Genomic DNA, 24112 nt, shown 5'->3' on the forward strand with positions numbered 1-24112 from the left:
TTCAAGTCACCTTTGTCAGTAGGTGGCGTCGGCGACCCTCGCCCATGAAAACCTCTTCAGTTACGTTTCCGACAACATCAACTGGTGGAGTTGTGCGATAGAACAGATTCGATAGCCAACGCAAGAAAAGAATGTCGATGCTACCCGATTCTCTCGACTCTCTCGATTCTCTGCCAGCGATACAGTAAATGCCTCCTACCAAACAGCCTCCTCGACCCAAACGCGTCGTTCCGGAGATATCATGTCCAAACATTCCTTGCGTTATCCTGCGGTTGCCCTCGAGGCACCTTTTGCGCCTCTCAGCGAGGGCGGCAGATCGTGCACCTGCTCCCCACGGCTGCCTCTGGAAATACGACGCATGCTCTGGAACAGGCGCTCTTCCAGCTTCCCAGACTCGTCGATATCAGACAGGCGCTTACACTGCGTACACACTTGCTTTTCCTGTCAGTGTGTATGTGTTTAGTATTCTGGCTAGGAAGTTAGGCGATGTGAATATCGCTTTGAGGGATTTGAGACGGAGGAGCGTGGAAAACTTTCTATATTGCAGTGGTATCTAAATTGGAGAAAAGGAAAAGAAATTGGAAACAAGATGGAAGGATATCGTTTGCGCTAAGACGCATGATTGCTCGCTGGTGGGAGAAGGAGTCCATCGAAGCCGGCTCGATATCCCTTGCTGCAGTGCAGTGTAGTGCCTGTCTTGCAGCGTCTGATACAGCCCCCGCGAGACTCAGACGAGGTTGAGAAGACCTCTTGCGATGGCGATGGCCATCAGAGTGAACCAGAAGTAGACGAAGCCCATCTCTGGATCGAAAGAGAGCATGGTCAGGAAGCCTGACGTCTTCGCGCCAGAAGGCAGAGCCCAGGAGTCCTTGCCTGGCGTTAGGAAGGTGTACATCCGATACGCGGGGGCGATGGCTCTGTAGGAGAGATAGGGTGCTATAGCCGTAAGGCCGGCTTGAGGCTTGCGGGACTTGAAATAGTTGTAGAACGGGGGGATGACCTCGAGAGCGAGCACATCTAGCACCGAGATCTTGACTAGCTGACGGCCTGTGATGGCAAAGTAGGATGTCCAGATCAGCAACAGGGGGTCGTAGAGGGCACTCCGGACCATGTAGGCTGTGTAGAGAAGTCCCTGGGATAAGACGTATTGATAGTCGTGCACCCGATGGAGATGGATGCCCCGACTCCAGCGAATCTGAATGAGACATTAGAGAGGCTTTCCCATCGTATTTCGGAGACATGGGCTTACTCTTTGACCAACCCAGCCCTTGAGATTCGTGGGTCCTGCTGTCTGGATGATCGAGCCCTCGGAGTACAAGCGCTTCCAGCCCGCTTTCCCAAACATCATCGTGACTTGCATGTCCTCGTTTAGAACCTATTCTCTATAATCAGCCCCTGGATTTCGTTGAATAAGGCACGAAACAGAACCTACACTGCGAAATTGGGAGCCGGGATACTGGCAGCGGTACCACCCAGCAGCCACCGTGCGCAGCGCCGCAATCCTAAACAGCGACCCGGGCCCGTTCAGACACTCCGATCTCCCGATAGCTGCATTGGCCGAGCGGTTCATAATGGCATCGCAGCTGAACGAAGTCTGCGCCATTCGCGATACGAATGAAATGTGCGCGTTGTTGAGTTGAACGAGGGCTGATCCGCCGGCAGCCCGTGGCTCCGCTGCTACGATCTTGGTGAGACTGGAAATGGTATCGGGAAGGATGACCGTGTCCGAGTCACTGGACCAGAGATACCCGACATCTCTCAAGTCTGCGACAACAATCGACATGACCCAAGCAGCCAGCCTGACCTCCTTGAGATCACGATGGGGTTGCGTGAAGCAGACGGCGAAGTTCTCGTCGCCGCCTCTGATGGTGTCCACGAATCCGGAGTTGATCAACGCGGTACGCATGTATTCGTACGCTCTTTTGAACTCTTCTTCGTCCTGTTTTGGTTTTGGCGCTCGGGCTTCCGGGGACGTGTTCTTGATGTCGAACTCTCGTACTTCCATGAACTCTTGGCCAACACACGCATTGAGGTTGATGACAACCGTCTTTCGATTTGCACCTACGACCTGGAAACTCCCCATAAGCGTGCTGCGATCACGAAAACGAATCTCACGCTTACCTTCTCGAAGACCTGGACCATCTCCTTGTCATCTTTAGTATCGCCATCGATGCCGACCACAAGGTAGTTGCAGCCTGACGTGAGGTAGCTTGTCAAGGCAGCCTTGAAGAGCTCCGCCTCTTCGCGATATCCCACGACGCAGGCGACGGCCTTGGGAACCGGAACTTCTTGGCCCTCGGCGTTCAGTTTCTTTGCAACCCTGCGACGGTTCTTGGAGCGGTTGCGTTCTGAAAGGTAGATCCGATATGTAAGATCAAACCAGAGCAAGGCTCGAGACGTGAGATATAACGTCGCTGGAAGCATGCTGGCCAGTGGTGGGGTCGAGTTTCCGATCTTGAATCTTGTGGATGACTGACTGACTGGCTATCCGATGTGATGTGAGGTGATATGGATGTGAGCTTCAGTGAAGATATCTGACGTGAAGGGCGGCGGAGGTGTGGCATTTAAACTCGTTATTGTCTTGTCGTTCAATTACAAGGTTTAGCAAGCATCAGCTCACCTTCCCCAAGCCACGGCCCCATGTAAAGATTGTTACCGCGAGGTGCTTCATCATGCGGTAGTTGTATTTTGGTACAGGTGTATACTGCGTCCCAGGCGTAAGTATTATCCCTTGAGGGTAGGGTAACCAGGGGGTTTAAGTGGGAACTAAACTTTTGAGGCACCCTCGAGGGGTAATACTTACGCCTGTACCGTGGTACTACGTACGTAGTACTACTATATACAGTAGTCCAGACAAAAGTATGACTTGCGTTGCCTTGTTCTCAGTCAGTGAGTTGATGTCGGATCGTATACCTATCAACCCTTCGCTTGCTTTTCCTTACGCTTTTCAACAAGGATAGCATGTATATTATTGATCTCTGCCACAGTCCAAGGAAGAATAGCGTTCACAGCATAATACTTCGTATAGCCCTACGATCCCAGACGACAAATATTCAACCTATCAACTATCTGCACCGGCATGGCGTCGTGAAACGCGATCCATCATCATTCACGACCGAGGATCGAGGGAATTTTCGGCTAACCGTGCCCCAGTACCTACTTGGTACAACGAACCTGAGACGGAGAGTGGCCGACAGGCTTTGCCTTACTTAGGTACTGGCGCACGGTTATTTCAAGATAAGATGGCAAGAAAAGCCAAAGCCAAATTCAAAAAGTGTATTTGTATGCCGACGCACGCGGTCCTTGTGTACGAAGTATCACCCACTTTCTACCCACTTTCTAAGGAATTTCCAAGAGGAGGAGAGCTCTTGGTAGGGCTAAACTGAAAGTTAAGGCGTTGAAGGCATTCATTGACGGTAGTGGACTCGACGGTACACCACTCCCGTATTCTACACCGCGACTCCGTAGTTCCATACAGTACGTACTCTCCCTCGCCACATGAATACACGTCGAAAGTATAATTTTGCAAGGGACTTACCAAGTCTTAAAACGATCAATTTATACTCTGTAAAGATTCATTCAGCCTTGAAAAGTATCTTTGAGCTACCGTAGTATTTAGTCTGTGCAATAGAGTTGGCAGGGCTTTAAGCCATTCAGAAATCACCGCTCTACGATTTATAGAGCTAAACTGGGTCCGACAATTATTCATGGGGAGGGATAGTACTCTTTGTCAGTACCTAGGTACCCTTACTAATGGATTCAATGTCAAAGGCGGGCCAAGAGTCAGCGATACAGTAAGAGCGTACGCAGAGGTGATGGTGAAAGCCTATTTACTACTTATGATCACGGAAGTCGATCAAACATTTTTCTCCTACTTACTAGTAACTTCTCCGAATAAATAGGTAGTATGATCAGCGTGGCAGCGCTAGCACGGAGCGAGAGACAGGTAGTTGAAGATAGCAAAGCTATATTAGTGCCGCCGTTGAAAGTTGTAGGTAGATAAGGTAGATATACTACAATACGCACGTACGCATGCTTCATCTTCGCCCGTATCTGTTCAACTCGCCAGCCTGTTTTGCCAGGCCCCAGTCGTGCTTCATTCGACAAACTATATCATGAAGTAACGAAACCCAGCAGGTGCGCTACATCTGAAAATCGTATCCTACCGCGAAGCCCATCAAGTCTCTACTCCTGTCTATTCCGCACATCAATCTCACAACGGCTCCGGACATAAGGACAGGTTGAAAATCACATGCCGCCTAGCCTTCTCACCGATGTGGAACCCTTATCGAATATCAACAAATCGTGGATTCAGGGCCCGGTCAGGGAAAGGGTATATGGCGGCCATGGTGAAACTCCCGGTTTTGCAATCAACGGACGAATACAAAACATTTGAACTAAAGACTGGGTCTTGAGTTCTTCAATTTTAAGGCTCGTACGGAAAATGAGAGCTCTCGTAAAGTGGCAGCGTTTTGTCGCGGGAACCAAGAAAATCGTATCGGGGCGTTAAGTAGAGGCAGGTAGGTCAGCTGATGCACGTGATCTGACAAAAGACAGGACCGAGAGACGGCCAAGATCCAAGGTTATCACTCGTTGTAGACTGAACTATAAGAACTATTACAAGTACAACTGCTATCATCTCCCTTCCTGAGCGCAGGATAGGATCCAAGGGTGAGAATCTTTGGCTCGTGCCAACGACGCCACGCCAGCATGCACGGATAGGGCCCGTAACAGCCGAATGGGTACTCGACATTTGGGTCAGATTCAAAATCGACTGTACAATCTCGATTGTATAAATGATCTCGCTACTTCTTACAATCTTGGGCAAGCCGTACAGTCAGGAACAGAGATTATTTTATATATCGATTGCGAGTTGGTGACCTTTAGCCAAGCTATTGATTTCGGTAGTCTGCCATTATCAGACTTACTACGTATAAGGTTAGATTCTCTTTTGCAGCTTTTTCTTTTCTTTCTTCTTCTTTTCTTTTTCGCCTCTCGATAACCGTGTACTGATAAAGTAAGCCGTCGGCTATTTCTTTCCGTGGTATCGAGCTTGACGCTTCGCAATCAAGAGAAGGCGTGTCAGAAGAACCTCTTACAACATCCGTTAGCGAAAGTTTTTACGATCACATGTATTCTGATCGATTTTTGAAGTTTGATCCAAAAGCCAAATTTGATGAAGAACCTTTTGCCAAATACCACGGTACAGGCCTAAGTATTACCCCTCGAGGGTGCCTTAAAAGTCTAGTTTCCACCTTAAACCCCCTGTTTTCCCTACCCTCGAGGGGTAATACTTACGCCTGCGACGTAGTAAATTGATAATCAAGTCTTTAATATCTTATAAAAAGAGACTTAGTTTTTACCCATTATCTTCCGTCCTTTCAAAATACACTCAGCTTAACTTTATTATCGAAAAAGATAAAAGAAGCACTTCAATTGCTTAATACTACGTATATCTCAATGCTTCTTATGAACGGCAGATTTAGTTGGAAAAGAATCAATTGCTTCGATCGCTTTTTATTGCGATTAAGATATCAGCAGCTCGATACACCGTTTTTCAGACCATTTAATCAAGTATCCGACCAAGATCCTTCTTCCTTCTTTTTTTCGTTCGACATCTTATATTCGCAATCGATTGTAGTTGTAAGCGTCCTCGGGCTAGCCTTTGTCAAAGGTTCCTCTACTATACCGGTATAGCAATCCTAAGAGTTCCGAGAGCTAAGCCGCTACCGTGTCCACTTCGTTTCCTCCACGTACAAGCTCAGAAATCCGTCTTCGCTAGCCCCCCGCAGTAAGCAAAGCGAGCGAGCGGATAAAGCTTTTACGTATTGTAGCTAGTTCCAAGAGCAAGGAACTTGGAGGACCATGCCAGCGGTGATTTTGTAGTCTTTAACGTCGGGGTTTATGAGCGACAAACCATCGATGTCTGCGCAAAAATCCCTCGAAATAAGCTGCAAGTTATCGCCGTCGACGACCGTATAATACCCATATTCGCTGCCCGCGATCCTGGCGCAATCGCGCGATCGAGTTCTGCAAGGAACTCTCAAAGTTTGTCCCGCAGTCATCGAGGCACGAGAGTTCATTTTTTGCAGCTCTTGGATATTACTGCAAAAGTCCGCCGCGATGTTACCCCAATTGTCGTTGTTTGTTATAGTGTAAGAGCCGGGCACGTCGTTGTCGGCTGTAGAGTCGTATGTGCAGGTTCGACGAAAAGCGGTTGCGACGCTAAAGAAAAAAGCGAGCGAGAGATTGTTGTTGAAACGCATAATAGAGTTGGTAAATAAAAATAATCTTTTGACGAATTGAGCTTGTAAGAATATTGTAAAGCACTATGATGATTGTGTATGATGAAGATAAAAAAATAAAGAGGAATTGCTTATCTTATATACCTAAGTAGCTATAATTGCGAAGTAGCTCGGCAATCTCGTACACATACTTTTTATCGTCAATATAAATATAGAAATACGAGCAATACGTAATCGTCGTTTCGATTAAATAGGCCTTCTTATATTCTTTCAGTTTACTCTCCCCCCTTATGAATACTGTATATGTCTAAAGTATAATTTCGCAAAGGGATCTTACCAAGGCTTAAATTAAACCAATCAACTTATAAGGATTCAGCTTTAGAAAGTATCTTTGAGCCAGTATTTAGTCTATACAATGGAGTTGACAGAGCTTTAAGCTATTAAGAAACCACCGCTTTATAATTTATAGGCCTAAACTGGGTCCGACATTTATTCATAAAGGGGGGAGAGTAAAAGATATAAATAGACTTTGAAACCCGTATAAGTATGTTTGTTTCAGTTGGCCCTCCTTGAGTCGAAAATCATTCTACTACTGTAAATATAGTAAGACCTGATACAAGTATTACGTAAGATCCCTTGCAAAGTTATACCTTCGATAAGTAGTACTACGTACGTACGTAGTACTTACGCCTGCGACGTAGTACTACTACGTACGTACCACGGTGCAGGCGTAATTGTTACACCCTTGAGGGTGCCTCAAAAGTTTAGATTTCCACTTTAAACCCCCTGGTTACCTTACCCTCAAGGGTGTAACGATTACGCCTGCGACGTAGTACCTAGAGTCGCGAGAACCACCTTGGACCAAAAGGGCCCGTATTCAGGGTATTGTATCCCTTTTGTCGGTCCGCCTCTGCACCCCCATCTCCTTTTGAACCGAGAGGCTAATAAGCGACAGATCCATATCGAGGAAGTAAAAAAGTTGAAAGAAGGATTTGGGTAAAAGGTAGTGCGGACAAGTTGGACGTCGAGATAGAGCTTCATATATAGCATTCGAAGTTTTCTTGGCAATTATTAATAGTAACTTCCGTGAGGGCAGAAAGTATAGGCGGGTGGATGAGAAGCTGGAGATCAATTATCGAATGCGGACATCGAGATGTCAGAGTTGTAACGTGAAGAATATAGTTACAGATGGTATTTCGGCATTCTCGTAAGCGTCGTCGGTGTTCTCGTGATTGTCGGACTGGGTTGAAGTAGTAATGTCTCTATCTGTACCAGACACGCCGATTCGTAATAACAAGTATTGCCGGAGAAGACTAAAGCCACATCACCGACGAACACCATGCGAGAAGGATATCTCAATAATTCACATCCTCGAGTCACAATTCTCCCGTTCTGATAAAATAGGAAAGAGGAACAGTGAACATACTTGAGTCATAGATCTTCCTATCATTCCCACCAGGCCAGTGATTCATATCGCAGAAGACCAAGATTTCGGGCGCTCTTTGTGAATCGTCTAGGAAGTAGAATATGATATATACGCGCATCGATTTCCCTTTTTTAAGCAGGATCTCAAATCTCCAGTTCATATCCCAATATCTACACCATCGTCGCACCCCTCCTCAAGATCCATCTTACACTCGTCAGGAAATCGGAGAATCGTAATAATGTCTAACCACCTAACTCGGCCGCCTGTGTGCAGCCACATCATCTATCAAGAGGACCGGTGCTTCGCGTGCAGAGCGCAGCGACGGAAATCCCTGGAGCATCTTATGCCCCTGCAAACGAGCAGTGATTTACAAGAGCCTTCAAAGCTTGCGAAAGAGGAAGCGGTGAGAAAAGTGGGAGAGTTGAAGGAGAGCGAGCCGGAAGCTGGTATGAAGTCGGATCATTTGGATGCAGAAGCTAAGGGGGGTGATGGTGAGAGTTCAACTGGCACCAAAGAGGAAGCGGGGCCAAGGTAAGCTTCTCTCTTATTGGATATATACAGAAAGGCAGACAGATTTTCGCTAACCCGATGTACGTAGCTCTACTATTCCCGCATCTGCCAGACCAGAGGCTTCAAATCAAAAGAAGACATTGAGATCTTCGCGGCACAGGAAAGTTCTTTGAGGGAAGTGATGGTGTGATGCAGCTGGTCGGGGGAGTCATGTGCCTGGGCTTTGGAAACTGTTTAGGGTTGCAAGATTAGATAATGTATCCCCGTAGCACGGAAAGGTTATCGAATGCATTTCTTCGTATTGTGAGCCAGATCAATGGAGAAAGAGGTTATCAAGCTCTGGCTTCGACCGTCGTCACAAAAGTTGACAATCACCCGTCTATTTGCGCCAGAGCCTGTCTGAGAAAAATGATTCTAAAAACTCCGCTCGGGATCTTCTCACAGGCACACAGAGAAGACTGGGACGAGGCCAGAATAATATGATCCAGTCTTTAAAGGCGGTCGTGTTGTTGATAAGAAGGTGGAAGACATTCTCTGGGTGCCGACGTATTATGCCAGTGTCGCTTGCAAATAGTCACTCCTATGCTCATATATAATCGACTCTTGCTATCCAGGGCTTCCGCTTCGTTTTTTTCACCTCTCACAGAGCATGCTGCCAATAAAAAAATTCCAATGTTTGGTACGGTTCATTGTTCGGAGTCCAGCCTTTACCGATGGTTTCGCAACATCATAACGCTATTCTTCCTCTCTCTTCACCCCTTTGGGTTTTTTCACTTTTTTTTCTTTCTTGCATTTGGAGACATCTTGGCCCTATTTAGCGAGTTATGATGAGGCTGTTGTTTTCGTCGTCATCGCTTAAGCGAAGGTCTTACACCCCCACATAGCTCGGAAATCCGCATCGCGGCTCCTGCTAATTTGAATCTTCAGTACTTCTCGTGAATCGAAAATTCATGTATTTAATCGTGAAAGACCATCATAACTCTAACGATGTCCCCGGAAAAAACCGCATATGACGTCACAAAAACCTAGAATATGCAGGAGCGCGGGACAGAGAACGAAATACTCTAAAAATGTCGTACTACAACCCCTCTTCAACGACGCAAACCTCTTCGCAGCTTCAACACCACGATCCCATCGTCCAAGATGACCTCGGAAAACTCAGACATGGGGACGACAATAACCATCGACAACTTCGCTACGAAGATGTCCCAGTACACAATAGACAATGATTCCAGCCAGCTTTACGGACTCGTGGACATGGGCAGGCACGTATTTTTCTCCCAAATTAAATGTTACCAGGAGTTCTGATGATGTTAGTAATGGCATACGATTCTCAATCTCTGATTTATCGACCCCCCGCCTCCTGCACTGCATATATCGCGAGCGGGCTGACATATCGCTGTATGATGCGCTCCACGAATCCACGCCCTCCCGCTTCTCTCCCACTGTCATGGAGCGAGTAGCAAATACCATGGCTAGATTTGCGAGTATCTGCGAGTCTTACCAGGTGCCAAAGAAGAATATCAATGTCTTTGCAACGGAGGCGATGAGGACGGCGGAGAACAGGGACGAGATGCTGGCAGCGATCAAGAAAACCAGTGGTTTAACAGTTGATTTACTGAGTCCCGAGATGGAGAGCTTATTTGGTGCTATGGGGGCTAGGAGTGGATATACCAATGTGGACGGCCTATTTATGGATCTGGGTAAGCAGCTTTTCAGAGCCCCTACGCATCCTCGGGGCTCGCAAGATAGAAGCTAAATTTATCTAGGGGGTGGCAGTGTCCAAATGACCTACGTTTGCTCTGATGATGAAAGCGGATATGATTTGCTAGCGGCAGCAGCAGCAACGAGTTTGCCATTCGGGGCGGCGAAGCTTACCATGGCGCTGAGCTCACAGAGCACGGCTGAGAGTGCGAAGACTGAATTGCGGGCACGCATGAAAGAGACCTTCGAAATTCTGGTCACGAAATTCCCACGCCTCAAGGAACAGTCAGAAGGCTCGGAAGGTATCACAATCTACTTTTGCGGAGGCGGATTTCGTGGTTATGGAAGCATGGTAGGTAACGGGGAAGAATGTCTTGTCCTTCTCCCAGATCTCTCCCGAAAGCTTCCTAGATAGGCAACTGCTGACCTTCCCCGTGATTATTTAGCTCATGCATACCGATCCCATCCAGCCGTATCCTATACCTTCCATAGGAGGGTACATCGTCCCAGGCCATCGATTCATCAAATGGAGAGAGATGTTGGATGCGAATAATTCCGAAGAAGGCAAAATTCATGGAATGTCGAAACGCCGAAGGGAACAGTTTCCCGCCATCGTTCACGTCGTGCAATCCCTTGTCGAAGCCATTCCCAAAATCGGACGGGTCATCTTCTGCAGCGGAGGAAACCGGGAGGGGGTCTTATATATGAAGCTTCCACCCGCAGTCCGAGAGTCAAACCCTCTTGCTTTGTTACCGGGCGCAACTCCCGATCAAGACCCAGCGATTCTCGAATCTGTCGTGCGGAAACTGGGAGAGGGCACGCCGAAGGATTCTCCCGAGATACTCTCGGAGCTTCTGCACTACATCGCCAGTAATACATGGCAATCAATGGGCGACCCTGACGGGGCCAACTCCGCCAGAGCTCTGCACAACCCCATCACCGGAAATCTGGCTGGGCTGCCCGGGTTGACACACACGCTTCGAGCCACTCTCGCCTTGGTCATGTGCGCGCGATGGGGCAACGATCTCGGCCGCGTTGATCTTGGGATCCACGAAAATCTTCGAGCCCTGGTCGGCGATGTTACGGCGTGGTGGTGCGAATACATCGGAACCCTCGCTAGCTTCCTGGCCAGCTTGTCTCCAGCGTTTCCTACCAAGCCACTAGACGAGCTCGTAAATTTCAAAGCTTCGACGAGCAGCAGCTTGGGAAAGAAGGGCGACAAGTTCGGTGTCAGGCTACAGATTCGGGTATCTCGCGAGGCCCAGCGTGGCCTGGCTGTGGGTGATTTGGAAGACATGTTCTCCCATACGGGGAAAGGCAACCCTTTAAAGTGGAAGGTCGAGGCCGAAGTTGAAGTTGCAGACCTGTGAAGTTATTACATACCCCTTCCCCCACCCTTCTTCTGATTAGCGATAGAAATGGAAAATAGCAATTCTATCAGTCTGATGGTCCACGATGGGGGAATTTTAAACGATTACCTCTCTCTATCTGAGCGGGAACGGATATCAGGTATCGTTCGCGAATGACCTTGGTCGCTCAGTATTGTATTGAGTTTTCGCTCTCCACACCGTCTCTTTTCCCTCGTATGCCGTTCTGTCCCGGGTGGCTAGAGATGTAAGAACGGAAGAGGTATCTTTTTTTTTTCTTCCTTTTTTCTTTTTTTTTTTTTTTTTTTTCTTTTTTCTCTTTGATCATCTACATGTACGTGGAAAAAAGTTACTGGGTCGGTCGAATATCTGAGAACGGGTTGATGTGGCAGAGGAGAGGACGTCAAAAGGCGGCTGTGGAAGGAGAATCAGACTCCCGTGAAGGGTCCGCACTTGGCAAGAAAATTCCGGGGGGGGGGGGGGGGGGGGGGGGGGGGGGGGGGGAAGGGGATATGCAAACGAGAAATAGGAAAGCATCTAGCCAGCCCTATCCCGCGTTTTCTGCAGCCACTCACACGTACGGCCAGTATATTTCACGTATGTCCACCTCCTGATACGGTGTATGGTCATTGTCGGTGTATAGATTATCACGTTGTGATGCTTGTAGATGGCTTGGGAGAGCTCAAATTTTTTTTCTGGGGTGTAGAGATATAAATATATATTGCCATGTAATAATAATCGTCTTGCTTGTGGTATATGACCATAGACTAAGGGTAGTTGGGGTTGGACGGGCAGACTCCCAAGCTGCCTGCCATACATGAATGAGCCTGTGAGCCCTGTTGGGCTCTGAGATCCCCAGAGCCTGAGACTAGACTAGGAGATGCACGTAATTATGCCCGCCTTCCTAAACTCCTATATTGGAAATGTCACAAGAAGAACCGCGATACCTATCCCGCTGCTCAGGACGGAGAGTGGCGTGCAAACCGGTAATTGGTAATCAGCAGAGGTCAATAGGAGCTCGAGATTAAACAGCTATGTCGTGAGATGGTGGCTTGTCTCTGACATTTGAAGGACTGCTTGATCCTTTACTCCTTGCCTTTTCATGCGTCACCTGGGTCCTCCGTCTTTCCTTCTCACCCCGAAATGCCAAAAGGCATGTTTGACAACAGAACCATCTCGCCAGCTATCGCTTGGCTCTGTGGAGTCTAACCGTCCTATCCTTTTCTCCCATTCTATGTCGGTGAAGGATGTCTCCTCATCTTGCTTGACTTCGTGCCAGGCTACGCTTTTCAATAACAGTGATTGAGGGTGAAAGGGGTGAAATGGAGGCCTTGATATTGTGAGAGATTTCGAGTAAAGGTTCTATCCTGAAGGGTCGCAATTATGTCCGGAAAATTCTGCCTGTGACGGACTCCTCTAGCCTCCTGCCTTTCAAAATATACTCCTTGTAGAGCATCTTCGCGGACCCGCATTCTTCATAATGAGCAAGAAACTTGTCCTCTGTGAAGGAAGAGCCTTGCTTGATAAACAAATCCATAGGCGAATAGCCCGGAGAGTAGTCCTCACTACTTGTGTACCAATCGTACTCGCATCCATGGCAGTACACAAGCTTTTGGCTACGATGCTGTTGTGCATCTAGGTACGGGAATGGAGTACAAGCCATGAAGCGGAGAGTATTGTTCGGGTCGGGATGCCGGGTACAGTACCAATCCATTATGATACTCTCCGCTACATCCCTACTGTAAATCATAATAGCGAGCTGGGTAGCCGCGTCTACGCTCACAATTCGAGTCCGTCTCTTGTGAGGTTTTCGGGACAATCCATAAGTTCCCGGAACAGTGGCAATGATTGCAATTTGCTTCAGGGCTTTTTTGCTCAGCCTGAAGAGTTTTTTGGCTGACGTGTATGTCAGCATCTGCATGTGGGGATGAGTTTTGATGCAACAATAGCAGTACCGGCGACCAGTTGGGATAAACAAAAAAGGTCCCAAGCTCATCGAACATGTAGTGCACCGGCTCTTGGTCAGAGTATCGTACAAGTGTCCAACACTGTGTTGGGAGAGCATGTTGGTAACCGTGAGAGCCCGAAGGGCATGCGTGGCATATATGGCGAGTGCTCTGTAGGCCGGGAGCGAGTCAACAACGTCTTTAAACCAAGTATTGAGAAGTCTTATGGAGCCAAGGCTTTCAACATCGAGCTCGAACAGGATTTTATTGAGGATTTCAAGAGGCAAGCGGGCGAGCCGGCCCCTTGATGCGGTGCTGCGCTTGGTGATTGATTGGAAAGAGTCAAGGTGGTTGGACCCACGGCATTGAAGGACAGCCTGCTTTGCCTCGGTCCAACAGTACGCGACTGAATTGAGGATACTCGGATGCCCAGCTTCATCTATCATTTTGTTCGTTGTGATGTTGATATTGATGTTGATATTGATGTGATTGATATTGTTAGGCGATTAACGCGGTTGCGTTTGAAAACTTGGTCCGAGCCTAGATGGGCGAACAGAGCCTAACGAACATGTGATGTGTTGGTACTCTACACTCTTGGTAGGACGACGGTACAAATGAAATGTGAGAATGAATCGAAATGAAAGATTTCCACCAGAAGAGACGAGACTTGCCAAATTTGGCTATCGAATACCTGGCTATCAAATCATTATAATGGCCATGTGACCGTTAACCACGTGATGGACAGGAAGGGTGGCGATTGGGAGAGGAGGCTCTGTGCAGTGCATGCCCGAAGGATGTTTCGTTTCAGGATGCGCGGCAGCGGCATCGGCAGCGGCGGCGGCAGGGAAATGGCATGAACTGCATTGTACAGCGTCGAGTGTCGAGTGTCGAGTGTCGAGTGGCGCGAGAAGAGGCCAAAAGTCGAACAGGTACCTATATCCGTAGGCTAGGAGAAAGGATCCTGTGTATTTGCCTTCTATGAAGTTGCTATGGACTACCACCTCAGCCTCAATTTTGAACCGTGAAGGAGCTCTACGTACCTACCGACCTATAGCTATCTAGGTAGGTAGGTGAGCTAGCATTTTATTTGGAATTCATTTGGATTACCTATATTGCGTATGTGTACTTATGTAGCAAATGGGCATTGTATATGTATTATAGAGTAGTATATGTATTCATACATATGCACCACCAATCTAGTTGTACTACAACCCTAACCGGTGATGCCGACAAATGGTCATCGGCCCGAATACCCTTTCTCTCTTCTCCTGTCGCCTCGATTCACGATTCATCGAGTTGTGGTGGTTACAGTTTGGCTAAGAGGCATGATCGCCTTCAGACGGGGCTCTTCAGATCTTCCACAACAACAACATCATCATCAGTATCAATATCAAACAACATCAACAACAACACCAACCCGTCGCGCTCTCGCCCTCGCCTCGCCCTCGCATCGTATCGCATACATATTTATATACAACTACCGATCCCATTCCATCTATTCTACCCCGTTCCCCGTTCCCCAATCCCCCACCCCATGGCTGATCCATAGCGGCGCGTCCCGGCCCAGTCCATGATGACCAGGAAAGATGCAGCGCCTCGCGACAGCTCTGCGACAAGGTCTAGCACAGGCAGCTGGAAAAGTACCGAGACCATCAAAGGACCTGCTGCTACCACTGCAGGCTCGCTGCTCTTCTGTGGCCCGCCGCGACGAGGCCGCCCTCTGACAATGAGGGCAGACGGCAGAATCAAGTGAGAGAGTTCCAGATATCCACATCCGCATCCATATTCATATATTTCTCTCTCTCGACCTTTCTTTCTCCCTAGGTCGTCAAATCGACCCCCCCTTCCCCCCCAATTCCCCCACCTCATCCAGATTCCTCTGCGGCGAACATGCTCATCTACTGACGGGTACTCGCACCGCGCTCCCAGGCTTCTCACTGAGACCGCGCCCGAGACCGAGGACGATCCCGATGCCCAAGTCTCGCCGACGTCTGCTGGCCCACGAAGCGCCCTCTCCCCGTCCTTGCAGTCGTCTCCCAATGTTTCCCCGAAAGATCATAGGATGAGCGACTTTGCCAACTACCGACGCGAACTTGCAGTCCTCGAAACCGGAAGCGGCTCCATCCCGAAGATCCAACAACAGCCCCCGACGGCGCTGGGAGCGAATCCAGTTGCTCCGTGGATGTCCAACTCGAACGGTATCGTGACCTCCCCCACCACCGCCTTCGGCACCAGCTTTTACAATGACTCCAGCGACAACCTGTCGCAAGGCTCTCAGTTTTCACCCGGCCTCAAGTCGGGGATGGGTGTGGCGGGGAACGCGAATCCCAGCGATTTGAATACAGACCGTTCATATTTTGAAGACGAGAGGCGGCCGTCTGTCGCTAGTGTGGCGACGGCCAGCAGTCAGGGTTCGAAGTCGAGTGTATCGCGACAGGGCATACATAAAAAGCTGCAAACCTTCTTTGGCGAGGACTTTCCAGGCCGAGATAGCTCTGATACGAGCCTTCCTTCTCATGGGAAGGAGGCTCGGTCGCATTCATTTGCTCGCAGTCACAGGGAAAGGAATATTTCTTCTGCGACAGACAAAACACAGAGAGACGCCTCGCCAGGCCCATCACGTCCCCGATCACCGATCCCCTCCAGTGATGTGGTTCCATTCTTATACCAGGACTCTAAGGTCAGTTCCTATTATTCAATTACATACACAGAAAAATTTTCCTGCACTACGAGATATTGTCTCGGTCGATGTTTCCCTCCTGGGATTTCCTTTGAAGCAGGAGGCACTCGTCAGCTTTGAGCTGCAATACCCATTCCGACGCGTTTTCATTTCATCTCAATACTCTCTGGCAATCGTCGAATACTGATCTCAGCCTAGGACATTCCGAAGTACGGAGAGGCACCAGTTCGCGAAAAACTCTCAGGACCAGACAAAGGAAGATATACAACCGGCGACAGCCCACAGGTCCCGCCGAAAACCTCTCAACGTTCCGGGCACCTGCCCAGCCATCGACACAACAGAAGCAGCGAGGACACAAGACCGCTACGACCCACAATCAGTAGGGAAAGTTCGGCGATGAGCTCGAGGTATGCAGATCGGGCGCCGACTTCCATGGGTACAGCTATCGGAAACTCCTCAAATTTAAGTCTCGCGAAAAGACCAGTCAGCCCGACACCGAGTGGATCGAGCACTTGGAGCGGCAAGACAGCCATAGGCAAAGGTTCGGCGAATGACGGATCGACTTCCCCTACAGGCGGATCCACGAAAAGGAGAATCTTGGGACGGTTTCGAAAAGCAAAGGATAAGGAGGAGCCGCAGTCTCGATTAAAGGATTTGTCACGCTCGTCTCGCGCCTTCGCCACACCTCCATCGAACGGGAGAAGCTACGGGCCTGCCGAGTTCGGACAATGGGGTCGTGAAGTGAGTTTAGGAGGATCATCAGATACCACTCTCCCGAGGTTTGACAATGGCCTACCATCGCCACGGCCTAGTGCGCAACGGCAAGGGACCTTGACTAGGCTGCCTTTTCTAAGGGGGAAGTCTAAAGTGGCAGATGAAACGGACTATTCAGCTGATCAGGTGGAGGGGAGGCGTGATAATACTCTTGGATCTGTTTTCAGCCTGGATACAAATCTATCGAACATGGAGGGTATATTGGCAAAGCCGCCTCAGCTGACGCCTTTGGATAACAGCATTTTTGTTGGCAATGTGGAGGATGAGGCCAAAGTCGATGCCGAGAGTGCTGGCGGTCTGGGCTGGAACGCGCCGGACAGTTGGGCGGTGAAAAAGGTCGACGACGATAACATGTCGCGATTATCTGAAGTTGACGAAGCTGGAATCCCGCCGAAGGCTGAAGAGAAAGGTTTACCGTTTTGTATTCGAATTTTCAGGATTGATGGCACATTCGTTACCCTATCTACTCCTCTCAATTCTACGGTTACGGAAGTGATAAGTCAAGTCGGGAGGAAGACGTATATGTCAGACAGCCTGGAAAACTATCAGATTGTGATGAAGAAGCACGATTTGCAAAGAATTCTGGGAGCCGGTGAAAGGCCGGTGGTCATCCAGAAGAGGCTGCTGGAGCAAGCCGGTTACGAGGCCCATGACAAAATTGAGGACGTAGGGAGAGAAGACAACAGTTATCTTTGTCGATTCTCGTTTGTTCCTGCGAGAGCGACCGGCTATGCGACAGTGACTAATGAGCCAGGAGTGCAACGGGTGCAGAAGTATAGCCATGTTGACCTGTCTGGCCGCAACCTAGTCACTATCCCCATCTCACTCTATTCGAAAGCTTCTGAGATCATATCCCTCAACCTGTCTCGGAATCTGTCCCTTGACCTGCCTAAGGACTTTATTCAGTCGTGTCAAAATCTACGCGACATCAAGTTTATCAACAACGAAGCATGGAAACTCCCTCCTAGTCTTAGCCGAGCTAGCCGGCTTACCATACTCGATGTGTCTAATAACAGACTGGAGCAACTTGAACATGCGGAGCTCTCCAGACTTCAGGGCTTGATCAGCCTGAAACTAGCAAATAATCGACTGAGGAGTTTGCCGACCTACTTCGGCGGGTTCAAGTCGTTGAGGACTTTAAACATGTCTTCCAACTTTCTGGACTCTTTCCCGGAGTTTCTTTGCGATCTCGAAGGTCTTGTCGATATCGATATGAGTTTTAACAGCATCGCAAACCTGCCCGACGAGATTGGCAAGCTCAGGAATCTCGAGCGGTTCGTCATTACCAACAATCGTCTGAATGGCTCTCTTCCAGCCTCCTTTGGACAACTTTTGAACATGAAGGAAGTTGATGTTCGCTACAACGCACTTTCCAGTATCGATGTTATCGCCAAGCTACCCAGGGTCGAACAGATATCTGCAGATCATAATTCCGTCTCTGTTTGCGAGTCCGAGTTTACCAGAATCCGGGTGCTGCGACTTAACTCGAACCCTGTGACCAAGTTTGAGATTCTCAATGCCGTCCCAACACTCACAACTCTCATTTTGTCGAATGCCAAATTAGCCCATATTCCGGATGCTGTCTTCGACAAGATGCCGAACCTTGTTAAGCTTGTTCTGGACAAGAATCACTTCGTCTCCCTTCCAAGTCATATCGGCAAGCTACGAAAATTAGAGCACTTCAGCATCGCTAGAAATTCATTGAGCAGTCTTCCGCCAGAGGTGGGTTGCCTCACGGAAATGCGCTTCCTTGATGTCCGGGAGAATAATCTGAAGAAACTGCCTATGGAGCTTTGGTGGGCTTGCAAACTGGAGACGCTCAATATCTCGTCGAACGTACTGGACAATTTCCCTAAAGCAGCTTCCCGAGCGCCTCAAGTTCCCGGTGATTCTCTTGTGGTCTCGCAAGGCCGGATCACTGGCAGTCCTGGCCAGAATTCGAATAATTCGAGCTTTGAGGAATTGGGCCCGCTGGAGGCTTTTGATCAAAGGAGGCCTAGCCAAGCATCGAGTGGACTCCTCAGTGTTTCACCTTCGCCTGTTCCAGGTGGACCGGATAGAAAGAGTTCTCTGGTATCCGTCTATGGAAAAGGCGGTCGACAAACCTCGGTCGTGTCCAGGAGCGCGTCGCAGGATACCATCGGGACGCAGACATTAGTACGAAAAGACTCGGGTTTTTCAGCGAGATTGCTTAACACCTTTGCTGGTTCGATGAAGCACCTCTACCTGGCGGACAATCAGCTTGACGATGACGTTTTCGACGAGTTGATCATGCTACCTGAGCTACGCATCTTGAACCTGTCATACAATGACCTCAACGACATGCCGCAGAGGACACTCAAAAGCTGGCCCCAACTAGTGGAGCTTTACTTGTCCGGTAATGAACTAACCTCGCTTCCGGCCGATGACTTCGAGGAGTTCAGTCTCCTGCAGGTTCTGCATATAAACGGCAATAAGTTCCAGACTCTCCCAGCCGAACTTGGCAAAGCACACAGACTGGTTGTGCTTGACTGCGGTAGCAACTCTTTGAAGTATAACGTGTCGAACTGGCCATACGATTGGAATTGGAACTGGAATACTAACTTGAGGTACCTGAATCTGTCTGGAAATAAGCGTCTCGAGATCAAGCCTTCATCACTGAATGGGGCGGGCAGTCGAGATGTTCGCGACCTCACAGACTTCAGTGCTTTGCAACAGCTGAGGATTCTTGGTCTGATGGATGTAACACTGACAATTCCCACAACGCCAGATGAGACTGAAGACCGCAGAGTTCGAACTTCAGGCTCGCTTGCCGGACAGCTGGCGTATGGGATGGCGGATACATTGGGTCGTAACGAGCATCTGTCGATCATAGATATGGTCGTCCCTCGGTTCAATTCGTCAGAGACCGAGACCCTACTTGGAATGTTTGATGGGCAAGCACTGTCTGCCGGTGGCTCGAAGATTGCCAAGTATCTCCATGAAAACTTTATTCCTATTTTCACCGAGGAGTTGAAGAAGATACTCATGACGTCCAATGAAACTCCCGCAGATGCGCTTAGGCGAGCTTTCCTGTCTCTCAACAAAGATCTGGCTACAGCTGCAACACAGCACACTGAAGAGAGATCCTTGCTATCCCACCGAGGGTCAGCTGCACCTGCAGTCCTGAACCAAGCCGATTTGAATTCTGGAGGTGTGGCAACAGTGCTGTTCTTACAAAAGTCCGAGCTATATGTTGCCAATGTGGGAGACGCCCAAGCTATGCTCATTCATTCTGAGGGAGGTCACCGCATTCTGACGAGGAAGCATGACCCTGCGGAGCCAAATGAGCGACAACGTATCCGCGACGCTGGTGGTTGGGTCTCACGACAAGGGAAGCTCAATGATATCTTGGGGGTTTCACGTGCATTCGGTTATGTACAGCTCATGCCTGCTGTGCAAGCTGCACCTCACATTACGCAGGTCACGGTCAAAGAACAGGATGAGATGATTTTGGTTGCCTCGCGGGAGCTTTGGGAGTATTTGTCTCCTGAACTTGTTGTTGACATTGCAAGATTGGAACGTAACGATTTGATGAGGGCGGCGCAGAGGTTAAGGGATTATGCCATTGCCTTTGGAGCTACGAATAAGCTGATGGTCATGATGATGGGTGTCAGTGATCTGAAGAAACGGGCTCAGATTCGGCCGCACCGAGTACAAAGTCTGCTCTTTCATCCTAATACCATAATCGAGGATTCTGGCTACGCACCCGCCAGACGCACCAAGAAGAAGGAGACTGTCGAGGATTCTGGGCTTCGTCGACTTCAGGCGGAAGTCCAGGCTCCTATCGGGGATCTCAGCATCGTTTTCACTGATATCAAAAGCTCAACACAGCTCTGGGAAACGTTCCCAAGCGCAATGCGATCCGCAATCAAACTCCACAACGAGGTCATGCGTCGCCAGCTACGCATCATTGGGGGCTACGAAGTCAAGACAGAAGGTGATGCATTCATGGTCTCTTTCCCAACCGCCACTTCAGCCCTTCTTTGGTGTTTTGCCGTCCAGCAAGCCCTGCTAGAAGTCCAATGGCCCTCCGAAGTACTTTCTAGTTCCCTAGGCCAAGAAGTCTACGACAACGACCACACTCTGATCTTCAAAGGTCTAAGCGTGCGAATGGGCATCCACTGGGGAGGCCCAGTATGCGAGCACGACCCCGTCACTCGACGTATGGACTACTTCGGCCCCATGGTCAACCGTGCCTCTCGTATCTCATCGGTAGCAGATGGTGGTCAAATCACCGTCTCTGCGGACTTCATTTCCGAAATCCAGCGCTGTCTGGAAACGTACAGCGAGAGCGACCGTTTAGGCTCCACGGGCTCTGAAGACGCCTTTGACAATGATGTCTTATCCTTATCCATTCGCCGCGAGCTCCGCTCCCTCTCCAGCCAAGGCTTCGAAGTCAAAGATCTTGGTGAGCGCAAACTCAAAGGACTGGAAAATCCCGAATATATCTACCTGATGTATCCTCACGCGCTTTCTGGACGCATCCATCACCAGCAACGCATCGCGGAGATGGAAAAGCTGATCCAAGTTGAAGACCCGGTGGCATTGTCCAAGCAGAGCAAGCTTACTATTGATACGGAATGTGTGTGGGCGCTGTGGAATGTGAGCTTGAGGCTGGAGATGCTGTGTTCGAGTTTGGAGGCGGAGAAGGGACATGATGTTGCGTTGCAGCCACCTGAGACGGCGATGCTGGAGAAGATGAAGTACAAGGGCGGGGAGGTTACGGACAGATTTTTGGTTAATTTTTTGACGCATCAGGTTGCTCGGATCGAGGTATGTCCCCTTGTGCTATAGGAAAAGAAGATGGTTGACTGATATTATGATAGACCTGCATCTCCACCCTCGCCACCCGCCACCTCGCAATCGGCAAAGTCCCACTCGGCGATCTGAATCAGCTCCGGGCGCCAATGGAGGACATCATGGGTGCGCTGGAAGCGCAGCTGAAGGAGTTGGCACGGTATAAAGCCCACTTTGGCGATCTTCCGCCGCAGGGGAGTAGTAGGCGGTCGAAGCGCATCGCAAGACCCTAGCCCATCACACTTGAGGCGGGTTAAGCAACAAAAACAACCTACTCGGACAGAGGTGGGCCGCGAGCGCCGTGTTCGGCGTTGGGTAGAATCTGTTTTGGTGGTGGGGCTTTTTTTTTTGGGACCTTTAGCATGGTGTTTTGATTTTCTGGCGGGACTCAACTGGCGACGAGGGCTGTATTGATAAACAAACAGATTCACGCATGGGATTGTATAGCATATTTGCATTTATGCACTCGTCATATCTTGCTGTCACTCCGCTGGGCAACGAGATTATTGTGGTTGGGTGGTTGCGGCGTGCGTTTTGTAAATGCTTTTCATATGTGGTTGCTTGTTGTGGATCTTGGATGGCTTGTTTTGTGATGCCCAGTCCGAGTTTAGAAAGATATTGGTGTTTGAGAGGAGGACCAACGGGTTATGATCACTTGGGGTAGGGTAGAAGGGGGGCTGAAGTGATAGAGGAATGATCGATTCGGTGGCTACTAAGAGGAAGAGGAGGAAGAGGAGCAGGGAGGCCGAGGCGGGATGCTCGGAAAGGAAGGTCGGTCTTGTGTGCTATATATATATATATAATATATATAATAATTCGGTCTAGGATAGTGTGAGTAGAGTGGAGCGGAGTGGAGTGAGAGCCAGCCAGGTGGCGGTGTGTGAATGGAGAATGGAGAGAGAGGTGTTTCGTTTTACTCGAGCCATTGCTCTCTTTATCTTTAAGCTCTTTGATGTGTTATCATATAGGTACCTATGCATGCCACTGCAATCTTCCCTTCCCTCTGAACCTCACCTCCGCAACTCATCTCGGCTGGGCTCGGCTCAGCTCAGCCACCATCACCGGCCGGGGCTCCCTTCCTTCTCTTCCCTCGACGAAGAGGAGAGGGGCGCTCTGTGGAGTTTTCCTCTTTTGCCTAGCGATGGAGCATTTCCGATTGTCGGTCTGTCTGACTGTGCCATTATTGCATTGAAACTATACGCACACACTCCATCTTCACTGGTTAGTAGGCTATCAAGATTCAACGACCCACACACACACCGACACCCACACCGCGAGCTAGCTAGCATTCTTCAGGCTCCCCCCAAAAAATTTATAAATGAAAATAAAAATAAAAAAAAGTCTCTGATACAAACAAGCGGAATTTGCAGAGGGGGGTTGGGGGGGGGCCTATCTCACGAGGCCAAAAACGCTTTGCTCTTTCGTGACACCTTTTGGAGTTCATTCGCTGGCGTTGTATGCATGTAGTCATGTCATGTATATGTAGAGAGGGCTTAGGAAAGATCGCATGGATAGATGGTATTTCTAATTAATCACTTGGGGCTGGTTGGGTTGGCTCATTTTACGTCTCTTGGGAACGAATTTTTTTCTTCGGTAAATGGTGCAGGAGTGGGATCGGTTGGTCGGTTTAGTTGTACCCACAGCAGATACATGGATGTGATATGATAGATAGCTGGAGAGCAGTTGTTGCTACAATGCAAAGCCTTTCGATATTAGAGACAAAAAATTTGGAAAGTATAACTGATTGACTACTTCCGGGGCTAATCGTCGGTTTCCTTAAGTTTAATTCGAAGGAATTGACCGACTTGCGCTAGCAAGTCGGCACCACCAAGGCGGGAAAATAACGGTATATTACCGGTACTCATTAAACAACAACTATTAATGTAAATATAAATAAATAAAAATTTTACATGCTTAGAAAACTTTGCTTGACAAATGTAAATTGAAAATATACCTTAAAGGCAGTTAGGGGGTCATCTGAGCGGTCCTATGACCTTCTTTTATAAAAGAAGACGGGTTATTAGACCGTCTAAAATCAGTACCAGTTACAACTTTTTCATCGTTCCCGAGCTTGGGACCGTCCTAGTATGGCCGTCCTATAGCTATCTTCGTTTATATATTTTTAAAAATAAGCTTACTGATAAGCTCGTTTTAAAAAATTGAAATAGTTCGATAACTACTACTATTTCTTCGTGTATAAGAGTGATGTATACTGTAGCGTTAATACCACGAATACTATACCGCTAAACCCGGAAAACTTACCTTATACTGCGCGGGGCTAGCAATAACGTCTGATCCTTGTTTCTTACCGTCACTAATCAGTTTGTTGACTGTGCGGCAAGCCAATCGATCTCGAAAATATGCTATAGCCGTAATTAATCCTACATATCTACACTAGTTAAAAGTCGTCCTTGCAAATACCGGCAGTGCGGCTATCTTGTGGAATCAACAACTTTACGCGTCATCATTCTGTGAAGTTTCTACGATAGATTCCGGAGGGCCGTAGATTTTACGGAACTTGCGGTTAGGCTAAAGCTTGAAAGCATACTTGTCATATTATACTTTATCGTAAAGTCCGAAAGATACTACGTCGCAGGCGTAAGTATTACCTCTCGAGGGTAGGGAAAACAGGGGGTTTAAAG

The 24112-nt window shown here is 48.8% G+C and overlaps 5 protein-coding genes across 5 annotated transcripts; 3 read left to right on the plus strand and 2 right to left on the minus strand.

Annotated features, from left to right (window-relative positions):
* Nucleotides 1–727: 727 nt before the first annotated feature.
* On the minus strand, nt 728–2424 carry L3040_006424 (uncharacterized protein; the record flags this gene model as incomplete). Its single annotated transcript, XM_007289211.2, has 4 exons — nt 728–1195; nt 1250–1375; nt 1433–2068; nt 2122–2424. 4 exons carry the CDS (start codon nt 2422–2424, stop codon nt 728–730), a joined length of 1533 nt encoding a protein of 510 aa, XP_007289273.2.
* A 5485-nt stretch (nt 2425–7909) lies between these two features.
* L3040_006425 (uncharacterized protein) lies at nt 7910–8354 on the plus strand (the record flags this gene model as incomplete). Its single annotated transcript, XM_007289212.2, has 2 exons — nt 7910–8202; nt 8270–8354. The coding sequence occupies 2 exons, from the start codon at nt 7910–7912 to the stop codon at nt 8352–8354; spliced, it is 378 nt and encodes a 125-aa protein (XP_007289274.2).
* Nucleotides 8355–9324: 970 nt separating this feature from the next.
* L3040_006426 (uncharacterized protein) lies at nt 9325–11255 on the plus strand (the record flags this gene model as incomplete). The annotated part of the gene is made up of 4 exons (XM_066154109.1): nt 9325–9446; nt 9499–9884; nt 9951–10237; nt 10332–11255. 4 exons carry the CDS (start codon nt 9325–9327, stop codon nt 11253–11255), a joined length of 1719 nt encoding a protein of 572 aa, XP_066011094.1.
* Nucleotides 11256–12633: 1378 nt separating this feature from the next.
* Nucleotides 12634–13644, minus strand: L3040_006427 (uncharacterized protein; the record flags this gene model as incomplete). The annotated part of the gene is made up of 4 exons (XM_066154110.1): nt 12634–13148; nt 13208–13243; nt 13289–13369; nt 13560–13644. 4 exons carry the CDS (start codon nt 13642–13644, stop codon nt 12634–12636), a joined length of 717 nt encoding a protein of 238 aa, XP_066011095.1.
* Nucleotides 13645–14771: 1127 nt separating this feature from the next.
* L3040_006428 (uncharacterized protein) lies at nt 14772–21703 on the plus strand (the record flags this gene model as incomplete). Its single annotated transcript, XM_066154111.1, has 4 exons — nt 14772–14947; nt 15128–15878; nt 16077–21446; nt 21500–21703. The coding sequence occupies 4 exons, from the start codon at nt 14772–14774 to the stop codon at nt 21701–21703; spliced, it is 6501 nt and encodes a 2166-aa protein (XP_066011096.1).
* Between the last annotated feature and the right edge of the window lie 2409 nt (nt 21704–24112).

Source organism: Drepanopeziza brunnea, assembly GCF_022702325.1.
Source record: "Drepanopeziza brunnea f. sp. 'multigermtubi' strain 214-2 chromosome Unknown ctg11, whole genome shotgun sequence".
NCBI classification, from domain to species: domain Eukaryota; kingdom Fungi; phylum Ascomycota; class Leotiomycetes; order Helotiales; family Drepanopezizaceae; genus Drepanopeziza; species Drepanopeziza brunnea.